Genomic DNA, 21631 nt, shown 5'->3' with positions numbered 1-21631 from the left:
ATCTGACCTTTGAAGTGCAAAGCCTCAGTCCTTGCTCAAAATTTGGTTCTTCAAGGTTTGTTCTAGTATCCCATCCTCTTGGCATGGCTTTGTCTTTACCTCATTGTGACTAAGGATGTGCTGTAAAAATAGGATAATTTTTGGTTTTCTCTCACAAATGTTGTGAAGCAGCTGATGTTTTTTGCTGTGGGCATGAAATGGAATGAAAAGGTGGTGCTGCAGTGTGCTGTGCTAGGTACACATTTATCAGGGACACCAGCGGAACTGTATTTAATAACATCAGGGTACTGTACCTAATAATATGCACCCAATGCAGTGTGTACATCAGATCACACAGATATATATCACTCCACAGCGTCCTTGATCTGTCCAACAATTGCTGTTTATATTATTTAAGACGTATAATTTTCTTGGCAGACAAGCTGACTAAAGAAAATGAACACACATGTAGCCAATGCACTTGGACTAAGTGGGTTCCTGCTTTACTGTAAAAAGAAATTGTACTACTTTTGTTTTAAACTAAAATTAGTTAATTATTGCTTATCTAAGTTCACCCTACAGCATACTAGAATACTTATGACACGCATCTGAAAAGGGAAATACAAATTATATTTTGCTCCGGTGTAGGAATAAAATTCCATTGTTGTCTGACCAGAACTAACTTGGATAGAAATGTTTAAATGGCTTTTATGCTCTCCACAGAAATTCTCACTTACTTTTGTTTTGTCATGTTTCTTCCCTAATTGTCTTCCTCTTGTAGAGAAACACTTGATGCTATAAACTAAGTGGAGAATATAGGTGTGAATGCAAAAGATGATTAAGTGGTTTTATTTTATGGAAATAATGAGGTCTGTAAAACATGCCTCATCTACTTCCCCTTCCTGTTGGTGACTAACAAGGACGGACCCCTGTACTTTTTCCAAATAGGAGCTTTGGATATGATATAACTATATAGTTACAACAGTAGCTTTTGCACAGCTTAGTAAGTCATAGATACGATCTTCTGTAATAAGCCCAAGACTGTTTGCCCACACCATTCACACTGGAAGTGCCTGAAGAACCAGCCAGCCAGCCCTGGAGATACAAAAAGGTAAATACTGGAAGCAGCTCAATTAAAAGTCAAGACCATAGAGAAGAGAAGTGCGCTCTCACTCTCTTGCTCACTCTCTTGACACCCAGAACATCCTGGCAGGCAATCTAAAGAAAGAAGGAATGAAAGACTCCAATCAGTGAGTAACACAGACTGAGAAGTCTCAACAGGGAGTACTAGCTATTGCCTTGCTGCCTCACTGCCCAGTTGTAGTAATGATCATGAGAAATAAAAAGCCCAGAAAATGGAGCAGGAGCTTGAGTGTTTTCTTTCTGGTTTTGTTGCTGGGCAGCATACCCCATTAATTTGCTGTCTGTGCATGGGGGATTCCTGTATGCAAATGATTCTGTAAACAGTGCTATGAAGAATTTCCTGAAAATGAGCCTATGCCCACTATCCATATGAGTAGATGTGCTTAAATTTTAAAGAGCTGCTCTTCAGAAACTGCTTTGTATCTTGGTAAGCTCTGTCTGTTGCTCTGTGAGACTGGAAAAGGAAAATGAGATTTATCTGAAAATATTCATTACTCATCAGTAGTGAAAATTAGAGAATTTATAAAATAAACTCTAGAGAAATGACTTGCATCTTTATACTAGTAATTATAGCAGATTATCGTTCTAGATCATGGACTAGTCACAGACTTTTATGTCCTTCTTCAAGTAAGGCCAGTACCCCTAGTTGGCCTCCCAGGACTTGCCTAAACTTAAATATTCAAAAAAAATTAATCTGAATGAATTAAAAATATGAACTAAAAGTGAACTATTATAGTCTCTGTGTTACATCATGTACAGACACTATTATGTAGAATGGAAAAAGATTAACATTTATTTTGTTGCTTTCACTTCCAAAGACCATTCAGCTAAACTGAATTACAACCTCTTAAATGTCAAACAGTGCTGTCCCTTGCAGGTTTGAAGCAGTCTTAAAAAAGTCATAATTTGATACAATTTTCCTGAGAGTCTTCGTGTAGTTAAAACCTTGTATGAGTGGTACCCAAACTTTCTAGCTAGACAGGCCATTTCTCTCATGTCAGAGGCAGACCTTTAGTTCCAGAAGTGCACACCTAAAATTTGCAGTGAAAGAGAGCAGAGAAATTACTAACGTTCTGTGCTTCTCACACAGGCACAGAATTTGTTAGTGAAATGTGCCCAGTGACCATACAAAATAACTTTACTCCATTCTGCAAGGGAAAATTAAAAGCTTTCCAGCAGTCCCTACAGGATAATTCCTGTCTGACCCTCAGTTTGGAAATCTTGTGTTTTGCCTCTTTACCCCATTCTTTTTTTTAGCATCTGCAAATAGTACACTGTTCCAGACTGCTCTTCTGTGTTGCAACACAGAGCAAGTAACTGAGAGCCAATATATTTTAACAGATAGTTTGGAGAGCCACTTGACTCTATTTCTAAATTAAAATGTTTGTCCCTCTCTTTGAAATACTCAGTTTGTGGTCTGCAAAAGTCAGAATATTGGAGCAAGACAGGTAGGAAGTTGGATCACCAGAGCATGTACAATAAACTGGTTAAGATACATCCATTTCTCTGAGTGGAATCACACTTGTGGCCCTTCTGAAATTCTGCCATCATTTAACACATCGCCATGTTAGCTCACACTCTTATTTTTTTGCTATGAACAGACCTACCTAATGATTTGCTTAGAGAAGCAAAGGAAGCATAGAAAAGCTTTGCGTGTGTGTATGTGTGCAATACTTTCTAAAAAGAACTGGACTACAATAAGTGTGTTTTTGTCATCTTCAGACACGTGCAGCTTAGGTAGAAGAGATTACAGGAACAGTATTTAATAATGTATCTGCAGGATGAATTAATTATTGGTATAAGCCTGACAAGTCTGGAATGCAGTTGTATATAGGAGGCTGTACAGAGGGAAGGCCTGGGAAATACATGAAGAGTGCTTAGTCCTGAGTGGATAATCAAATGCGCAGACCAGGATGAAAAGGAGATCAAAGTATTTCAGCCTTTCCAGAGAACATTGATGTACCCTAGACAGCTAAGCCAGCATGAATTCATCCTCTTTGGAGCTGTATTTCATCTCACTACTGTTGTCTAAAGTCAAACACAATAGACCTGACATGTGAGCTCACTGTGTCTCCAGTAACCAACAAAGGACTTTCAACACTTTTTGTGCCCAGTGATCAGTACCGAGTCTAAAAGAAAAAAAGAGAAAGCCACTGTATGTGATTTGGTTATCATCAATATTGTATTCCTATTCAAAACAGCCATCAGAAATGCCTGCTGCTTCTTAAAAAGCAGAGTGTAAGCAGGAAATATTTATTGATTTACTCTGTGCATTTTTTCCTATAAATACATAGCAAAGGAAGAAAGGTATTTTTAAAAGTTAGCTTTTGAAGTGAACAGCAGATACCTACAAGGAGAAGATACCTGTTGTGCAGCTAACAGTACAGGAATAACTGGGTAATTATTATCATCTGGTAGCTGAACGTAAAGGAAGAATACTGTCACTGCACTGGAGAACTTCTCGGAGTGTTTGTAGAAGACGCACAGCCTTTACAACTGACCAGGTTACGTACATACTGGTACAACATGTTATGGTAAACATACTATTCATTCTTCCTGCTAGAATGCAATTGCTTTGGAATTTTTCCTAAAGACACCAGGCTCACAAAATCTTTTTTTTTTTCCTTCTTTTTTCTCTTTTTTTTTGCCTTCTTTTTTTTTTTCCTGGCTTTTCACAGCTTCTTCCCTGTCCCTAATAAATTTTGAACACACTTGTCAAATTTCATTGCAACTGGCTGAAGGAGGTAAGTCTCCAGTGTGTTTGCTGCTATATACTTCATGCAGTCTCCTGTAGAGCAGAGAGACCCACATCTCCATCCCACTGAGCACAAGCCTTCAGCACACACTGAACAGGAATCTGTATGTTTGATTCGTTGGCTGGATAATTAGTACACATAGCTCAAAATCAACTAGAGTGTGCACACCCTCATGCCCTTGCCTTCTGGTAAAAACATGAAGCAGTAGGACTACCGTGTGGAAGGAAAGCTAAAGAATTGGGAGGGTGCAAGGAATATGAGGTGGGAGCAGAGGGTGTTTTGACAGTGATGTACAGAACACAAATGACACACCTCCGTAAGAAACCAGGCTTCTCAGTTCAGCAGCCCCCAAGACCATGAACTTCTGCTCTTCTCCTTTCCACATTGTGCAAGCATGTAAACATCACCTGCCTAACTTGCCCTGCTTCTAACACTCATGTTTATGAAAAGCAGGAGCCGTACCTGACCTCAAGCAAAGCAAAAGAAAATATTAGCTCCTTTCCCTTGCACAAATGCTCAGTGCCGTGAGAGCTGTTACAGTGGATGGCAGAGGGGAAGGCTGCTTTGGCAACAGAAAATACTTGGATCCAAACGGCTGGGCTGAACCTCCCCGACTCAAATACAGTTCTCACCACAGGATTTTTTTCTGATTATAACTTTAAAGTATTGTCCTGTTATTGTACAGGCTGAATAATTTCGGAAGTAACTAATTCTTCTGAGCGCTGCAGGTTGCAGTTATGTTACTACTTCATGAGTGATTATGTCCCCAGATGTTCATCTCTGCTTTCCAGACCCCTCCCTGCTGTGCTTACCTAGTCACTTGGTGTGGGGAACTGAAGAGATGAAGTGATCTGCCTAAGAAATAATCCATCATAAGAAAAGTTTTATTTTTCAGCCACATCAGTCTCCCTTATGCTAGCGCACAGCAGGAGACAGCACTGTGATAAGAATGAGTAGTTTGGGATGACAGGCTGTTGTTTAAATTGTGCCACTGCCCCAAAATCACTTGTGACTTTTCTCCCTCAGTCTTTCGGGTCTAACAGAAGCTGTTTTAAAGAAATAGGTGTTTAAGGATGAAAGCCAAGTGTTCCCTGAAAAGCAGGCAAGTGAGCGAAGGGACAGCAGAGAAGACTGTACAGAAAGGCTCCTCATAAAATTACAACTACCTAAATATTTATTGCCAAAGAAAAGGCCTTCTGGCCCATTCCTTTTAATTCATTACTGCCAAATTGTTCTGCTGGCTGAAACCCCACCTGAAATGTAATACTGGGTTCAATGTGATGTGTTTCTGGTGATGTCACTCAATAGTCACTCTCCCACACACGTACTGACACAGAAGCGGGAAAAAAAAAAAATTTTTTTTTTCCTCACAAATTCTGCAACTCCAGTCCTGGGAAGAACATGCTAATGGACCTCCCAGGAATGTATAATCTCTTTCCCAACCCCAGTACTCTCATATACCCTTTTGCCTCTCCTCTGTTCCAGGATCTATTGTGTTTCCGATGCATCAGTATTTGCAGGCGTGAGAACATTGAAGTGGAAGGTAGAGTATGAATCACTGTCACTAAAAACTGGTAGAAAAAGAGGCAGAGGTGGTCAGCAGAGAAGGACTTTGGAAAGCAAATCAGCTGAGAAACTATGCTTTCTTCTACTGTCTTATTATTTTCAGAGTAACATGCATCTAGGTAAACCTGTGGACCTTCCGGTGTGCCTCACCTTTTCCTAGGGGAGCAAGTCGCTATAGGAACCCAAATGTGATGCTTGAGTGTGTTATTATGAGCATTACTGCTCCTCTGGCTTTCCCCCCATTCGTTCACATTATCTCCACAACAAGAAACCTTAGCAGAGGGCATAGCTCTTGCCAGTTGTAAGAAGTAAGGATCACAGGCATGCGTAACTGAGTTCTTTTGTCCATAATGCTTATTAGAGGGAATAATATAAATTGACACATTAAAATTAAAAAACAAAAACATGCATCCTGCTAGAAGCTTCTGATCACTGGACTGGGCTCTAGCAAAATTCTAGCTGTGCTTGACAGAACATAGTGTTTTACTGAAACAGTGTAATGGATTTTTTCTTGTTGTTTTTTTTTTTCAGATTTTTCCTAGAAGTAAGAGGGGTCAGAGCCTAGAAACAATTTAGCCTGAATATATACACTCATTTTTTTCTGGAGCTGCAGGCACAGAACTAAGGAGTTCTTGCAATGAAAGACAGGATACTTTCTCTGAGGCATATTTTAGATAACAGAATTTAGAAACAGTTTGCGTAACTAAGTATAATTAAGGTCAAAGAGCTGTTCTTCTGTGTGTAGAAGAACTGCGAACTGGAACACAGAGAAAAGGGGAAGGGGAAATGACCAGGTCAGAGGCGCTCCTGTGTCAGTTTGATGTGATTTTTGGATCCTGAACAGCCCGATACAAATTTTGGTGTAGCTGATGAGCCTCCCCACTGGGAAAGCTTAGCGTTTCTGCATACCACGGTCGACGCGCACATAAAGCAATCTGCCGGTAACCCCGAAGCGCCGACTCCCCACTTGAACACGCGTGGAGTGATCCTTCGCTCCCGGAGGCGAGGCACCGCGCCGCGATTTGGCCGCTGGCGAAGGGCTCGGCCAGGAGACAAAGCGGTACGGGCTGGGGAGGGAGGGGAGCCCTGCAGAAGGAGCGAGACGGGGCAGTGCCGCAAAGGCGTGGCCGTGGGAGCCGACAAACACATAAATACGCCGGACCCATGCCGGGAGTACGCTTGAAATCCTGGCGAGGGAAGGGCTTTTGGGGGAAGCTTTGTGCAGCCGTAGAGGACCGCAGGGCTCTGCGGCGCTACCCGGGGCAGTCCTTCTGGGGCTCAGGCAACTCGCCTTGGGCTTCCTCACCTGCTTTCACAGGCACCCCCCCCCCGCCTCTGGTTTTTGGTTTCCCACGCTTGCCGGCTCCCCTTCCTCTCCTTCCGAGAATCTCTGTGCTGGCGTTAGTCACATGTTTAGGCTTTGATGCCTCTAATCCCACCCTCACCGCCCGAGAGGGAGGAGAAGAATTTGCGGAAGAGAAGTGAGCAACAAGCGGAGCGGCAAAGGTAGAGCGGAAAGCGGAGCGCAGCTGCATGGACCGCCCGGGCCGCCGGGGGCGGAGAGCCGGCAGGAGGAAGAAGGGGAGCCGAGAGCCGGCAGAAGAAGGGGAGCGGGGGGGCCGGATCAGCGGGGAGCCCGGCTCTGCCGCGGGCTGCGGGACGAGGCTGCCGAGCAGGAAAGGGTAAATCTCCCCTCCGTGTCTCGGGCTGCACCCCCACCCCCCCGGGGAAGGGCGGGCGGGGGAAAGGGGGGAGGTGTCGGTTCTCGCTTCTGCGGCGGGGGCTGCGGGGAGAGGGGGCGAGTCCTCGGGCGACGTGGCTTTGGTGCACCGGCCGGGGAAGGCGCTGGGCCGGCGGCGCGGAGCGGAGGCTGGCCGGGCGGTTCTGTCCCGCCGGCTGCACCGAGCCCTGGGGGGGAGCTGGGCGGCGGGAGGCGCGAAGTTGGCGGTGAGTGCTTAGCTTGGAGAAGGGCATGGCTCTGCGGGGACGGCCGGGCTTTGCTGCTGCAGCTGAGGCACCCGAGCGGGGGGCGGGGGGGGGGGTAAAAAGGCTCCAGGGGACGAGGAAATGCCTTGTGCTTGCTCTGAGGATGTGACTATACATGGTGACGAGCAGAAGAGAGGGTGGCCAGAGCCTGGCTGGGGCTAAAGAAACAGGGCTTCCATTAGGGAAGGCGAATGCAACTCTTAAGGAAACAAGAAAAAAACCAAAAACAAACCACCACCCAGCTTCCACCCTGTGCTTGGTGCTACCCAAAGGAGCCCTTGGCCGAGGTAGAAGCATGGCCAAAATTTCCTGGGTCAAAAGTCCCGGCAAGGGGGCTGAGGACTGGGCACACTGAAATACCATCTGTGTCTCTGCTCCTTTTGCAAGGAGGGCAGAGAGTGGAGGGGGGAATCAGCTTTTCTTATCTAACGCCCTCTCCTCTTTGACCATCATCGCTAAGGTAACTGCTATTAATCCCAGTGCTTTAAGGGTCACCTTGTGCTACCTGGCAGCTCTCCCAAAGGCAAAGAGGAGCACCTAAGAAACCTAAGGACTGAAGCCACTAACGTTGAAAATCATAGGCCGTGGAGGAAATTTGCAGCTGTGCTGTTGGTGAGGCAAAACATGAAACTATACCAATGTGCACTACAGGTCCATAAACTGGCTTGCTCTCATAGAGTTGCTGAGAAAACAATTTTATTTACCAATGGGCTGCCATAAAGGCACACCAGATTCGGAAAGCATTTACAAGCACAAAAACCAGGAGAGAAACCCTCCTGCACATATGAAATGTGCTTTCTCGTCTGTCTAACAAAGGTTATACTAATTATGTAACAGACTATTTTTCAGCTACTGTATTTATCCCATTTTCTTCCCTTGGGGCTCAGAGAGATCACCAGTATCCCCCAGAACCAGGGCATCCCATTTACCATGCCTTTCTATGCAGGACAAATTGTCTGTTTCATACATTGGGCGGGGAGTGGAGGAAGATTGTGTATTCCTCGGACACAAGTGAGTTGGACACAGAGAAAGTCAGTAGTACTGTTTAACATTACTAGATAGTGTCTCTTAAAAAAGGAATGCTGTTTATCAATATGACTAAACATTTTTTCTTTCAAACAGAGGTTAGAATCACAGTGTTCCAGTTGTCACCTGGTACAGTTTTGCATTTTTATAGACCTATCCCAACTGTAAACTTAACAGCCTTACCATCAAAGACCTTTGCTCACAAAAATAGTATCCTATTTATTACTGTGTTTTATTCTTTACAGTCATAAATGAACAACAGTAAAGTTGCAACATTTTCTGCATTAGCAGCCATCACCACATCTGTTTTCTTTTATTTCCCTCTCCCCCAGTCATATACCCACACGCCCAGCCCTACTGTTACAGGTGAATTATTAAGAGAAGTCATCATTGTGGGGTTAAGTAAAAGGTTTTATTGGTCATTAAACGATGATCAAATGATAATTAATGATTGAATGATAATTAAATAATAAAATTATGATTAAGCAATAATTGAATTATAATTAAACAGTGATTATTTAACAATAATTGATAATCAAGCTGTAATGAAATGGTAATTGAACAATAATCTAAGTGATGATTTCAGCAATGTTTTAAACGATGATTAGATGGTGGTCAAACACTCTGCTACTTACTACACTTCTAATGCTTAAGCTATTGCTGGATATATAAATGTCACTAGCCTACAGTATCCTTGTAGGCCTAATGTAATATGTGGTTACCTTATTAGAGATGCCAGGTGTCACAGCCTTGAGGAGTAACCCTGAGAGGTGTCCCTGCTCAAGGGGACATCACCGCCATGCATCCTGCAGCCATACAGGAGAGGTCAATGGGCTCGGGGGGCTACGGCTATCTATAGCATAAAGGGATTGACCCGTATTCAACCCCCCCCCCCCCCCTTTGGTGTATGCGCTGGAGTGCAGGTGCAGCAGTTGTAGTTCTGTCTAGTCCCAGCTCAGGCTGGTACTGTTAGCTCCCGGTAAGACGTGACCTAGACTCCTTCGTTCCTGAGAAGATATGGCCTAGCACAGTTTTCGTGGTCGGCACAGCAGGGTTGGTTTGTCAGTGATGCCTGAATCAAAGTGCTGCTCACTCAGCCAGAGTGGCTGCAGCCATCACACCTGCCCAAGTCACAGATACTCAGGGAGCTAATTTCATCTGCACATTGCTCTTTCAGAGACTGTGAAATGGCTGGTTTCCTAGCAAGCCCCAAGGGCACAATTGCATACAGAAATTGAATAGAAGGAGCTATTCAACAATAGCAGCACTGGGATACCTTATTTCTGCTGCTCTGGAAGAGCTCCTTTGGGACAGACTTCTCCAAGACCGAGATTTCTTCTTCCTGGTCTGTTCAGATTGCTTTAATTTGCAAAGAGTTGCTATTACTTCAGCACCACCACATTTAGTAGCTGATTTTTCAATAGCTATTCTAGATAATTTGCCTGTGTGGACTACCCGTACGGTTAAACTATAAAATGCCAGTTGTTCATGACAACAAAACCAGGCTGATATGTTACATGTCTGGGAAAAACAGATTCCCTCCTGTCTTTTATATTCTTAAGCTGAAGATCCACTAAGGTAGAAATTGCCTCTTACTATATTTGTGTACAGTATCTTGCATGCAGGAGCCCTGGTCTTATTTTAGCAAAAGACTGTGACACAAGGAGTTAAAATACAAATTATCTATAGCATCTCTGATGAGTCAATGCGCATTTAGCTCTCAGATTCCAAGAGCAGACAGCTAAAGGTAATAGCCGGTGGCATTATTAGCAGCAGCTTTGTCTAATACATTTTTCTTTTTTTAACAGTTAGAGATGTGAATTTTATACTTGTGCTTTAGCACAAGTAGGCTCAAACCAAAAGCCACATTTAAGATTTTGGAGGGCTCCAGGCAGACCTCTGTGAAAATATGAAGCAGTTTTTATACAGATCGTTACCAAACTCTGTAACAACATATCCTTCTTTGTTTTTTTAACCTCTGGCACAAAAGAATTCAGACAGGTACAGATTGCATAACTAATTTTAAAGCCATGTAAACCTTTGGTGTCATCTAATAAAAGACAGCTCCTCACAAAACCCTTTGCCTTAAGTCTGTGTTAAGCTGTTATCTTGCAGAACTCTCTTCTGCAGGCTGCTTTCCACTCCCACTTGATCTGAATATGGATGTTACTGCTTGATAGCAACAGGGCAAAGCATTGCTTTCCCATGACACTGCATAGCAGGGAGGCAGCCAGGTGAAAGTTGGCAGGTGTGGAGAATGGGCTCCCTTCAGATTTATGTGGCAGAAGAATATTAATATGCATGAGAAGCAAGACAGAAGTTGGGGAAATAACTGTAATTACTATATATATTCAGTTCATAGCCTGTTTCGCTGGTGACATAGTTTTACCTTCTTAGTTCAAGGAAAATGGAGAAAGTATCTTCCAGATGCCACATCCATGTACCTTGCCTCTTAGTTCAGTAGCTTTTGAGCTGTGCTCCCTGGACTTCTAGGGATTTATGAACACCCTAGAAAAGTTAACTATGGTTAAATGAGGAAAGCAGGCCAGCCTATCCTTAAATTTACATTCAATATGCAATTCTGCAGTTTCTGGGGTTTCCTAACTGGACAGGGTTACTCCCGGTCTATCTGTGCATTTTCACTTTTCTAATAGTGCTTAAGTTCCATCTTCTTGGGCAGAAGTTTGTATGTTCATTGACAGGCTCTGGGGAACAGCAGATCAAAATAGATGGCTGTGCCATTGATTTCTACCTCTTACAGCATGAAAGTCCTGCAAAGGGCCAAGGCCAAACTGTCTCCACCTCCCTAGCCACTTCTCTTAGGCTTCAAGCTATCATTAACCTGTTAGACTGTAGCAGTGTTATGCCTTTAGTACATAGACCATAAGAAACAAAAGGTAAAATTCTAAGAGAACTGAGAGATCAAGTGCATCAGCAGCAGCCCTGGTCTTTGCCATAGCAGGAAGCACTTTAAGTGAAAGTTAAATGAAACAGCCTGACTTATTTGACATTCATTGTCTAGAAACAATACAATGACAACTGCTTTAAGCGCTGCTTGAGGTAGAAGAGATAAGAGATGTATTTGGTACCTGCTAGTAAAATACAATCAAAGAACAACTGCTGAGCTCTTGCTATTAACGTTCTGCTGAATGTTTTTAGAAGCACAGCTCTTGCCAGGATGGTTTGTGTTTTCTAGGGAGCCCAACTCCCAGTTTGGCATCTAAGTGTAATGGTCAGATCTGTGAATGTTTTGGCTTCTAGTGGACACTGCTGTTTTCAAGGCGAGCCTGCAAACATGGCAAAAATATTGTCTGGCACCTGACCTACTAAAAGCTGTCAGAAAACAAGACGAATTGCAGATGAGAAAAGCTGGCCATCTGGTCCAGTAATAGGGATCAGCTCATGGTAGGGACCTCAGGTTTTGGAAGCTGAGGATATCTGTACACAGCAGTCAGCTGTCAGCATGCATATATGAGACAAAAGGAGATCTATATGGCTCCCTATGACTTTGTGAAGCTTGCACCAGTTTCCTCAGATTCAAGCAGGACTGTTTGCTGGTGCACTAACAATATCACAGCCAAGACAAAGCTCTTGTCTCTGCCAGAGAGGGTTAATTAGTAGAGGAGCTTGGTCCTGAGGTTGCAGCTTGTCCACACGATGTTAGGTTGGGGTATTTCAACTTGGGATGCTGTTATATAGGATCAACGCACAAATCAAAACTACAGCTTGTGTGAACACCATTACTACTACCATCTACTACTACTAGGTGGGGACTATAACAGCTAGCCTCTCCGTGACAATTTCCGAGAGCCTACCTTTGTTTCCCACAGAGATCACTCTATGGCTTCCGACCACATGACTTCATCCAGCTGTTTTTATGTTAGGAAAGGAACGGCTTTTCCCATTGACACTGAAAAGAAGTGTAATTAGGCAAAAAGGAATCGTTTAATATTGTAATCATAAAGTAATAATTACGACCTTGTCTCGCAAAGCAGTCAGCAGGAGACAGATGCCCTCTCTTACATTAGCTGTCCAGGAGCCTCCTAAAATTTCGCAGCTTTGAAACACGTAGGAAGCTTTGCTCCACGAATGCCTGCCTGCAGGAGCACCTCTGTGGAGAGGAGTTTGGAGCAGACAGAAAATCAGCTTTCTCTTTTAAAGCACTAGCACAGCAGACAGTATTCCGCACCCCAAAGAGGACGTTACTCATTTTTCTACTCTTCCTCAGTGTGTGCAGAGGTAACTTTTTCCTGAACACTAGAATTCAGCCAAGAATTAGGGTATTAATGACGATGGGAACATAGATTTGGAACCAGGTGAACCTGGTGTTTCTGGGTGGAATCTCCATCATGAGGATCTAAGTAAAGAAACAAGCTGAATGTATAGCTTTATATTGCCTCAGCTTCTAAATGTGTTTAAGCAATGGCTCAGTTCTGCACAGAACATACATAGAAGTGGCCTCCACTGCAAGCATTTACATGATTGCAAAATAGTTACTATTCAGGATTCCTACACTTTATTGTTTAAGCACTATAAAATCCAATTCTGAATCTTACTTTTCTCCTCAAACTTCCTTTTTTTTTTTCTGTCAGAAATGCCACTTAAATACTTAAGAAAGAACAAACAAGATTTTTTTTTCCCTCTAAAAAGGGAAAAAAAGTGAACGTGACAGTACCAACAGCTTCTGAAAACAGAGTAACTTCTGTAAAGTCAGAGCCATCCTAATGACTAGAAAACAGCCTGACCAGAAACTTTGGATTCAAATTCTGCAGAAAAAATCAGATTTTGCCTCTGTAGAAGCAAGAAATTTCTATCTAGATTGGGAACTCCTGGGTTCCCAGTGTTACGGCCAAAAAGTGGGGAGAAGGTCAGTGTCTCCCCTCTTTTCTAGCTCCTTCAGCCTGTTTTTGGCATAAACCAGAGTACGTGACCCACTTTAATATGCTCCTGACCATTTTTAGCCTCTGTGGTTATTCCACCACCCAGTGAAAACAAACAGCCTTTTTCTTTGCAAGTAAACTGATAAAGAGCGTGGCAGTCAATGTGAGTGCTAACAGCCTAGGCAGCAGGGGAAGATTTGGAGAGAAGCAAAAGTGCCTGTTTGATGGTTGTTTTCCTCGAGGTGTTCTGAGCTGCAAAACCAGGGTAAGACCTCCAAGATCTTGCGTTGTGTTACTGATGAGGTGAAGCCAGGGCAAGTCAGAAACGCTGCTGAACACGACACGGTGACCTGCGTGGCTGGCTTCCAGTCCTGTGTGCTTTTTTAGAGTCGGCTTCTCCCGTTCGTGAAGTGAGGAGATGGATACCCCTGAGGAGAGAGTGGGTGATGATGGACAGATATCCCCTGAGGAGTGGGTGGGTGATGATGGGTACCCCTGAGGAGCAGGTGGGCGATGATGGGTACCCCCTGAAGAGAGGGTGGGAGATGGATACCCCCTGAGGAGTGGGTGGGTGATGATGGGTACCCCTGAGGAGCAGGTGGGCGATGATGGATACCCCCTGAGGAGAGGGTGGGTGATGATGGATACCCCCTGAGGAGTGGGTGGGCAATGATGCACACTCCCTGAGAAGAAGGTGGGCGATGGATATCCCCTGAGGAGTGGGTAGGTGATGATGGATGCCCCTGAGGAGCAGGTGGGCGATGATGGGTACCCCCTGAAGAGAGGGTGGGAGATGGATACCCCTTGAGGAGCGGGTGGGCAATGATGTACACTCCCTGAGGAGAAGGTGGGCGATGGATACCCCCTGAGGAGTGGGTGGGCGATGATGGGTACCCCCTGAGGAGCAGGTGGGCGATGATGGGTACCCGCTGAGGAGAGGGTGGGCGATGATGGATACCCCCCGAGGAGCGGGTGGGCGATGCCGGGCACCCCCCAGGGGCGGGTGGTGCAGCCAGCCAGCCGGCGGTGCGGACACCAGCAGGTGGAGCGCCAGCACCGCGCTGCCAGCCGGCGGGAGCGGGAGCGGGAGCGGGGGGAGCCCACCCGCGGGGACACGGGAGGGACTTTCTCGTGGGGCGGGCGGGCCTCAGCCTCCACCGAGGCGGGCTGCAGGCGACCGAGGCCTCCGGTAAGGTTCTCCCTGGGCCGCCCGGTGAGGCTGCCAGCCCGCCGCTCCTGCTGCGGCAGGGAGGAGAGGGAGAGGGAGAGGAGAGGAGGAGAAGAGAGGAGGGGAGGGGAGAGCCCTTTCTCCCTTCTCACGGGGGACACACGGGGGAGGAGGACCCCCGCTTGCGTGGGGATCGTTGGTGCTGCAGCGCGTGTCCTGAGAGCCACGGCGCTCGCTGCAGGCTCATGGGTTTAGTAGCTCAGGTATCCAGCATTGCTGGCGGATGGAGAGGAGGTTTCTTTACCCTCCCAGAACTAAACTACCTTCTAGCTTTCCTTCACCTCCTTTTCCCACTGTGGCCCTCGCTTTCAAGTTCGGCGGCTGGCTCAGCGACAGTGCCAACGATGCTGCTCACATCGAGAGGAGGCTCAAAAGTATGCCAGTGTGAGCTGTAGAGTATGATTCTGCATTTGTGTCTTCCCTTAATGTTCGTGACTGGTGAGCAGAAAATGAGAAAAAGGAACGCCCTGGAATTTGGATGAATAAATGCATTTAAATGCCAGGCCTTTGCATCTGATGGATTTCAGGTCTTCATGTCCTGAATCATCATGGCTTGGATCTGGCGGCTGAAATGCAGCCATCACCTTTAAGGTTTTTACAAGGTCCACTGGTGCAATACAATGCAGTGTCTGTGAAGCAGGGTTGTGAAATCAGAAAGAAAAAAAAAAAAAGAGAGCTATATGGGAAGACACTGCAGCTTCTCATGCCTCAGTGTGTAAATTTGTTATCTCTATTTAATGACACTGAATCTTTGAAGTCTTGTGTTTTCGTGAATCGTAAGATAGCACAACAGTGATGCCGCAGTCTATGCAAAGATGGTTTGAGATCTCACAGCATGAAGTGCCTGGCCTCTAACAAACATTTAGAATAACTCTTGTATATTTTCCATTAATCTTAGTAAAAGGCCTTTTATATAAGATTGTCAGATTCCCATACGGCAATAGGAGCAGTTTTCTTAATGGTAAATACAGCAAATCTGTCACTATGGTAACAAAGGCACTTTTGAGGTAGTCCCAGAATTAGACCCTGCTCAGCGTCCTCTGAGTCATTTCTTCTACATGGTCCATTCTTCTGAGACAGAGAAGAAAAGCCACAGCCCTGATTTCTTTCTATCCACACACCATTGCTTAGGCTGCTTCAGACGGCAGTGCAGAGAAGGAAAAAGGGTAACATTTTCGTCTGGGAGCACCATTTGATGATTGAACTTGGTGAAGGCAGAAGGTTAAAAATGGGAGAAACTCTCCACTGAATGGTACACAGTCAGTCAGCTGGGGGGGGGGTGTGCGTGTGAATAGCTTGGTTCATAAGGAGAGGGAATGGAAAGTAAAAGGGACATTAAAAAAGGGATTAAAGCAGATTAAAAAGGGAAATTACTGGCACAGAGAATTCATCCGAACAGCCTAATTGCCATGCTTTTGTGTAAGCTTCTGACAGCCAGGCTGTTAGGTGTTCATGGCAGCCCAGAGAAGCAGAACAGAAAAGCCAAATACGGCAAAATCTAATTTTTGTGAAAGTGGATGTTTGCTTGAAGTGTGTGTGTACAAAAAAAATACTGTTTTTTATATAAATGTTTTAGTTTTAAATTAAAGGCATATAATTTAAATTACAAACTTTTAAATAACAAATATGAGTCAATGGCTCAATTGCAACCTGTTAATCTTGCTGTGGCTGTGTATTTCACAGGGTCTAGAGAGGAGGAGACATCTGAGACACACACACATATTACACTTGGTGTACACATGCCCTTGGTGAAGCAAATTGGTATCTTTGTTACCTTGCTTCACACTCTGGGGAGTAAAGTGAAAAAGCATGCATTTGGAATTGTGTGAGCAACAAAAGGGAAGCATGTGTCATTCCATAGAGGTAAAAGTTTGTCTCTCACATATGTGCTAGGCCAAGATACAAGAGATCCAGCTTTGGTTCTTGGCTGAGACCCAAGTCTTACCATGTTACTGTGACCAGATAGTGGTGTCTAAAAGTTCTCTGCCTTTACCAGAAAGGGATTTCCACACATCCTGCATCCATGTTGCTAGTTTGTTATGCATTTGAAGCGCAGTAACAAACACAACAAAGTCTTATCTAGCTAAGTCAGATCAGAGCTCCTATGTACTGAAAAGGACTTAGGGGCACTTTGCTGGAAACTAAGTTTGGCTCATCTTTCCTCAACCTCCCATGACAATTTTGTGATGCCCCCACCACAAAGGACTCCTCAGGGGCCTTTTATTTTGGCTTACTCAGTGACTAGCCCTCAGCTTTCCATTTCGTCAAATCAATGTCTTCCCACTCTGACAGTTCCTATTTCATTAACCATCTCTTTTTTTCCTCTCCAGGCTTGGACAAATTGTGCAGGTTTGGCAGCCACTACCCCAGTGATACCTCGCAATCCAGGGAGGATGCATCAGAAGTGAATGAATGAGGGCATGAATAGAGCAGGGGTGGCCTCCTTCTGCAGCAGCGATGTTTTACCAAGCCTGGCAGCTCTATGGGAGGTGGTGCCGTTGGTCCAGTCCTTTTATCCATCTCCTCACACTGACTGTGGTGACATTCGGTGTGCTTGCACCTTTGATTTGTCACCGGCTCCTCCACTCTTACTTCTATTTGCGGCGCTGGCACCTGAACCCCATGAGCCAGGAGTTCCTGGAGCAGAACCAGCAGGAGGGCCAGGCTGCCCTCCATTACTTTGAGAAGCTACAGATACCAAACGCCTCTGAGGCCTCTGGTGGTGACGCCTTCCAGCCCTTGCTGCTGGTCACCATTATCACTGTGCAGAGGCGGAATGATTTCCACTATGTCTTGCAAGTGGCCTCCCACTTCCACCGCCTCCTCCAGAACTGTGGTGCACGTTGCTGGAGCCACCGCATCCTCCTCTGCAATGTGGAGTCAGACCCCAGTAGCCATCAGGATGTCAGGCTGCTGAGCAGCTTCTTTCCTATGGTCAGTCGTGACAAGACTGGCGAGAACCCTGACCCCAGAGTGAACCAGTTTGAGAAGGAGAAGCAGGACTACATCTTCTGCCTTGAGCAGTCGCTGTTGGCGTACAACCCAGAATATATCCTCATAGTGGAAGATGATGCTGTGCCAGAGGAGGAGATATTTCCTGTCTTGCAGCACCTCTTGTTGGCCCGCTTCTCCAAACCATACCTCAGAGACGCACTCTACTTCAAGCTTTACCATCCCGAGAGGCTTCAGCGCTACTTCAACCCCGAACCCATGAGAATCCTCGAGTGGCTAGGTGTGGGCATGTTTCTGGGGCCCATGCTGAACTGTGTGTACTGCTGGGCAACTGGGCGCCCCAGCCTCAGCTGGCCCATTGTCTTGTTCTTTGCTTTGTACAGTATGGCTTTGTCAGAGCTGGTGGGACGGCATTACATGCTGGAGCTGCGGCGGCTGGCCCCCGCGCTGTATAATATCGTGCCGGTCACCGAGTGCTGCACGCCTGCCATGCTCTTCTCCGCTCCATCTGCCCACCGTGCCTTAGGTTACCTGAAGGGGCTGCACTGCCGCCAGGGTTTTGCTAAGGATATTGCCCTTTACTCGCTGCTGCGTACTAAGGGGGAGAAGGCCTACGTGGTGGAACCCAACCTGGTCCGGCACGTGGGAATGTATTCCAGCCTTCGGCTAAACGACAACCCGAAACTGCTGTGATCTGTTCATGCCTTACCAGACACAAAGCCCAGAGAAGTTGCGGCTGGGTGGAGAGACAAACTCAGATGATGATGTGCAAACTCAGATGATGAGCTGCTCGCACTGGGCATCCTGTGCCTCCAGGTGGACAAAGAATAACTCTCTTTAAAAAAAAAAAAGTTTCTTAAAAAATAAACTTATGTACATGCAGACCCTATTGAATATATACTTGGAACTAATCACCATGCACCATGTGGGAGGGGAGGGGCGGATTCCAGCTCAGGGTGTGGATTGTCTACTCTCCTCAATCATCCTTAGGGAGAAGCTCTCACACCAATATAAACAGCTACACTGTCTACTCTCCTTTACATTGGTTACAGAAATCCTCACCTTAGGGCAGCAGAAATGTTGGGCAAAGTGAATGTCTCAAGTTTAAGCTAGTGAGGGAAAAGCCCCTGTTTTCCCATCCTTACTAAGGTCTGATCTCTGACCTCTGTTTCAAAGCTGTGGTTTTGAGCAGACCTTTCAAAAGCAGCAGAGGTTTATGTGCACCTTCCCACAAATTTTATGAAGGCTCTATTTGTTACTGTCTCACCCTACAGATCGTATCTGCACCTCCACGCTTCCCACTCCTTTTTCTTGGAACAGAGGCTCTTAAAAACAGTGCTTCCACATCTTCGTTAAAGGTCACATCTGAATGTAGGAATAGGAAAACAGAGTAACAGCCATTGATGTTACACAGACAGGTCACAAATGCACGTTTTCATTGATACGTTACAGACTTTATAAAAAACATAGGATCACTATTGTGTTGGTTGGTATCGTCACTAGTTGTAGTGGATCCAGGTCATTAAAAGAGGCCTTATCAGTTGCTGATTGGACTTAGATGTTCAATATGAATTTACCTTGACTTTCTGTCAGCACAGAGGCAAAGGAAAGATTAGATCAGGTGCCGCTATTGTGCAGGATCCTTGTTTCATTTTGGAGCTGTAATTCACAGCTTGCACTAAGTGGTTCATTCACTGCTCCTGGCAGCAAACAAAATACCAACAGGAAACAAAGCTAGCTGTTCATAAAAACAGGCAACAATAGCACAACACATCAAGGGGCCACTCTGATACTGACCCATTAACTTAATGTGCTCTGGTTGTTAGGCATTTGGGAAAGGTACTTTGTACCACAGCTGTGGGTACAGTTAAATATAAAACCATGCAGATGACAGATCTCATACAGAATCAAAACTGGCACCAAAATGATTATGTCTAATGAAAAGCTCACCCTAACTTTAGTGGGCTTTGAATCAAATTCACTTACATGTGGAGTTTGGCTGAACTATTTTTGAAATCACATTCCTAGCTTTGGAATGAACCAAGTACATTATTTCTGTTGAGTTTTGGTCAGTTGGGGTTGTTTTTTTTTTTTTTGTTTTGGTGAAGGAAGAGCTTTATTTTGGATTTTCTTTCCCCCAGTCTCTCCCAGGTGATTTATGCCTTAAGCTCTTAACAAGTCTGGTTGTAGATGTGGAAGACATAAAACTCCTGAGAGATGAACCAAAGAAAGTTGCAGACCTCCAGCTGTCAGTGTGCAATAGATATCAATTACACAACACAAATGCATAATGAAAGTTAGCCGAGAAATGGCCTCACAACACAGAGCAGTGCTTTGCTCTCTTAGTAATCAGCTGGGATACTTTTATAACACCTTTGGAAATCAGATGTGAGTAAAAACTGCTTGTGGATTCCATGTCATTCCAAAGGCAAAGCACCTCTCCTGTCAGAGGACACAGGAAAAATTGTACAGGCAGAGCCACGATTTATTCCCAGCTGCTGAGAATCCCAAAGATCCCAGAGTGGTCACACAGTGGCAGGTGGGCAAACCTATTCTCAGGCTTTACTATAACATGGTTAAGATGGCAGGATTGGAGTGTCGTTGTACATGTATTCCACTAAGTGCCTGTGCGTGTGAGAAAATACAACTTGTTTGTTTATGCATCTTCAGCTGTGACTCTTTCAGTGTGGTGTGCTTTCTTTTCAATCTTTTTCTATCTTTATACTATACAAATCCTGGACAATGCCCTGTTCTTTTCATGAGGGTCCAGTCATACGCATTCTTGCAAAGAAAATCTCCCAGCAAGGTACAATAAATGGAACAGGGAAAGGAAAAAGGAGGAAGGAAAAGAAAGAAAGAAACCTTAGAAAAGAAACCAGCTAACTGTATGCAGTTAATAAATGTTTTGATGTGGGAAATGATTTATCCATTTGTAACGAAGTTATTTTTCTTGTTTGCCCAGTAGTACTTTATTTGTTGTCCCAGAAGTCCAGGAGAGGTCAATAATTTCACTGAGTTTCATAGTTGAAAATTAAGAACATGAATTTGAAGCATCCCTTCTAGACTACAAGACAATTTTCAGAGCATAAGAGATGAGAGAAGTTGACTGGGAGACCAAACAATATGCAGAGGGCCTACAACCTGAACCTGCTAGTGAGAGAGTTTCAGATAAACCTGTTGAGAGCAAACTCCTTTTTGCAGGGAGCAGGTTAATAAATTCTTCAGGTCTTTTTGGAATAATTTCCTTAAGTGCCCAATTCACCTTTACAACAGAGGTGCTTCTTTCACTGAGCCTGCTGGGGGCTATTTCTGAGTTACTCGGGTACTTGCTCAGAGCCCAGCATGCCAATGTGGCATCTCAGGCAAGCGTTCCTTCTGCTGCTGCCTCTGAACTTTCACAAGTAGATTGATTTTTGTTTCTGTTTCCTGTGCCACATGTTTTATTAGAATGACAAGTCAGAGAAATGTACTTCACTGTTGCAACAGAAAATGGGATGTTACTGTGAATTCTTAATTCTTGTTGGATTTTGTTCCACAGTTCTGGCTAAAAATGCAGTTTCACACAAGCCTTTCCCTCTCTTTTCTACCAGGGGAGCAGAGCTGAGTTGCCATATCTCAGGCTACGTAACTTCAACACCTAGCATTAACTCCTTGAAACGCAGCCTTAAGACTTTGTTTTTACTCACATTAAACCAAACTTACTCACTATTTTTGAAACAAACAATATGGATTTTCTTGGGTGTTGTTTCATTCCCAATAGTTCAGAGACTCTTTTTCAACACAGCGACTACTGCTTGCACAAGAGGATTCTTTCTTGATGGGCCAGACAGCAGGACTCAAGGCATTATTGTTCAAGAAAATTCAGGGGAAGTTACTCAATTAAACAAAAACTACCTTTGTTTCCAAGGCATGTCCAACATAAGCATGATTCTGGCAGAACACAAAGCATAAATTGATAGGTCTCTATTAGAATAGAGGCCCAAGAGGATTTTCTAACTACAGTAGGTGTCAATGCCTTAGGGAGAAGGCACTGCATTTGAAGACACAAGGAAAAAGCCTTCCTCTCAGCTCTGAGGAGCTGTGAATTGCCAGACTGGGTATTTCAACAGCAATTT

At 44.7% G+C, this 21631-nt stretch overlaps 1 protein-coding gene across 1 annotated transcript; it reads left to right on the top strand.

The window, feature by feature from the left end:
* The first annotated feature begins 6949 nt into the window (after positions 1–6949).
* Positions 6950–20192, top strand: PGAP4 (post-GPI attachment to proteins GalNAc transferase 4). Its single transcript, XM_075019578.1, has 2 exons — positions 6950–7126; positions 16895–20192. The coding sequence occupies exon 2, from the start codon at positions 17022–17024 to the stop codon at positions 18207–18209; it is 1188 nt and encodes a 395-aa protein (XP_074875679.1). The 5' UTR covers positions 6950–7126; positions 16895–17021; the 3' UTR covers positions 18210–20192.
* Positions 20193–21631: the final 1439 nt, after the last annotated feature.

Source organism: Buteo buteo, chromosome Z (assembly GCF_964188355.1).
Source record: "Buteo buteo chromosome Z, bButBut1.hap1.1, whole genome shotgun sequence".
NCBI lineage: Eukaryota > Metazoa > Chordata > Aves > Accipitriformes > Accipitridae > Buteo > Buteo buteo.
This window is presented reverse-complemented; position numbering and strand designations above follow the sequence as displayed.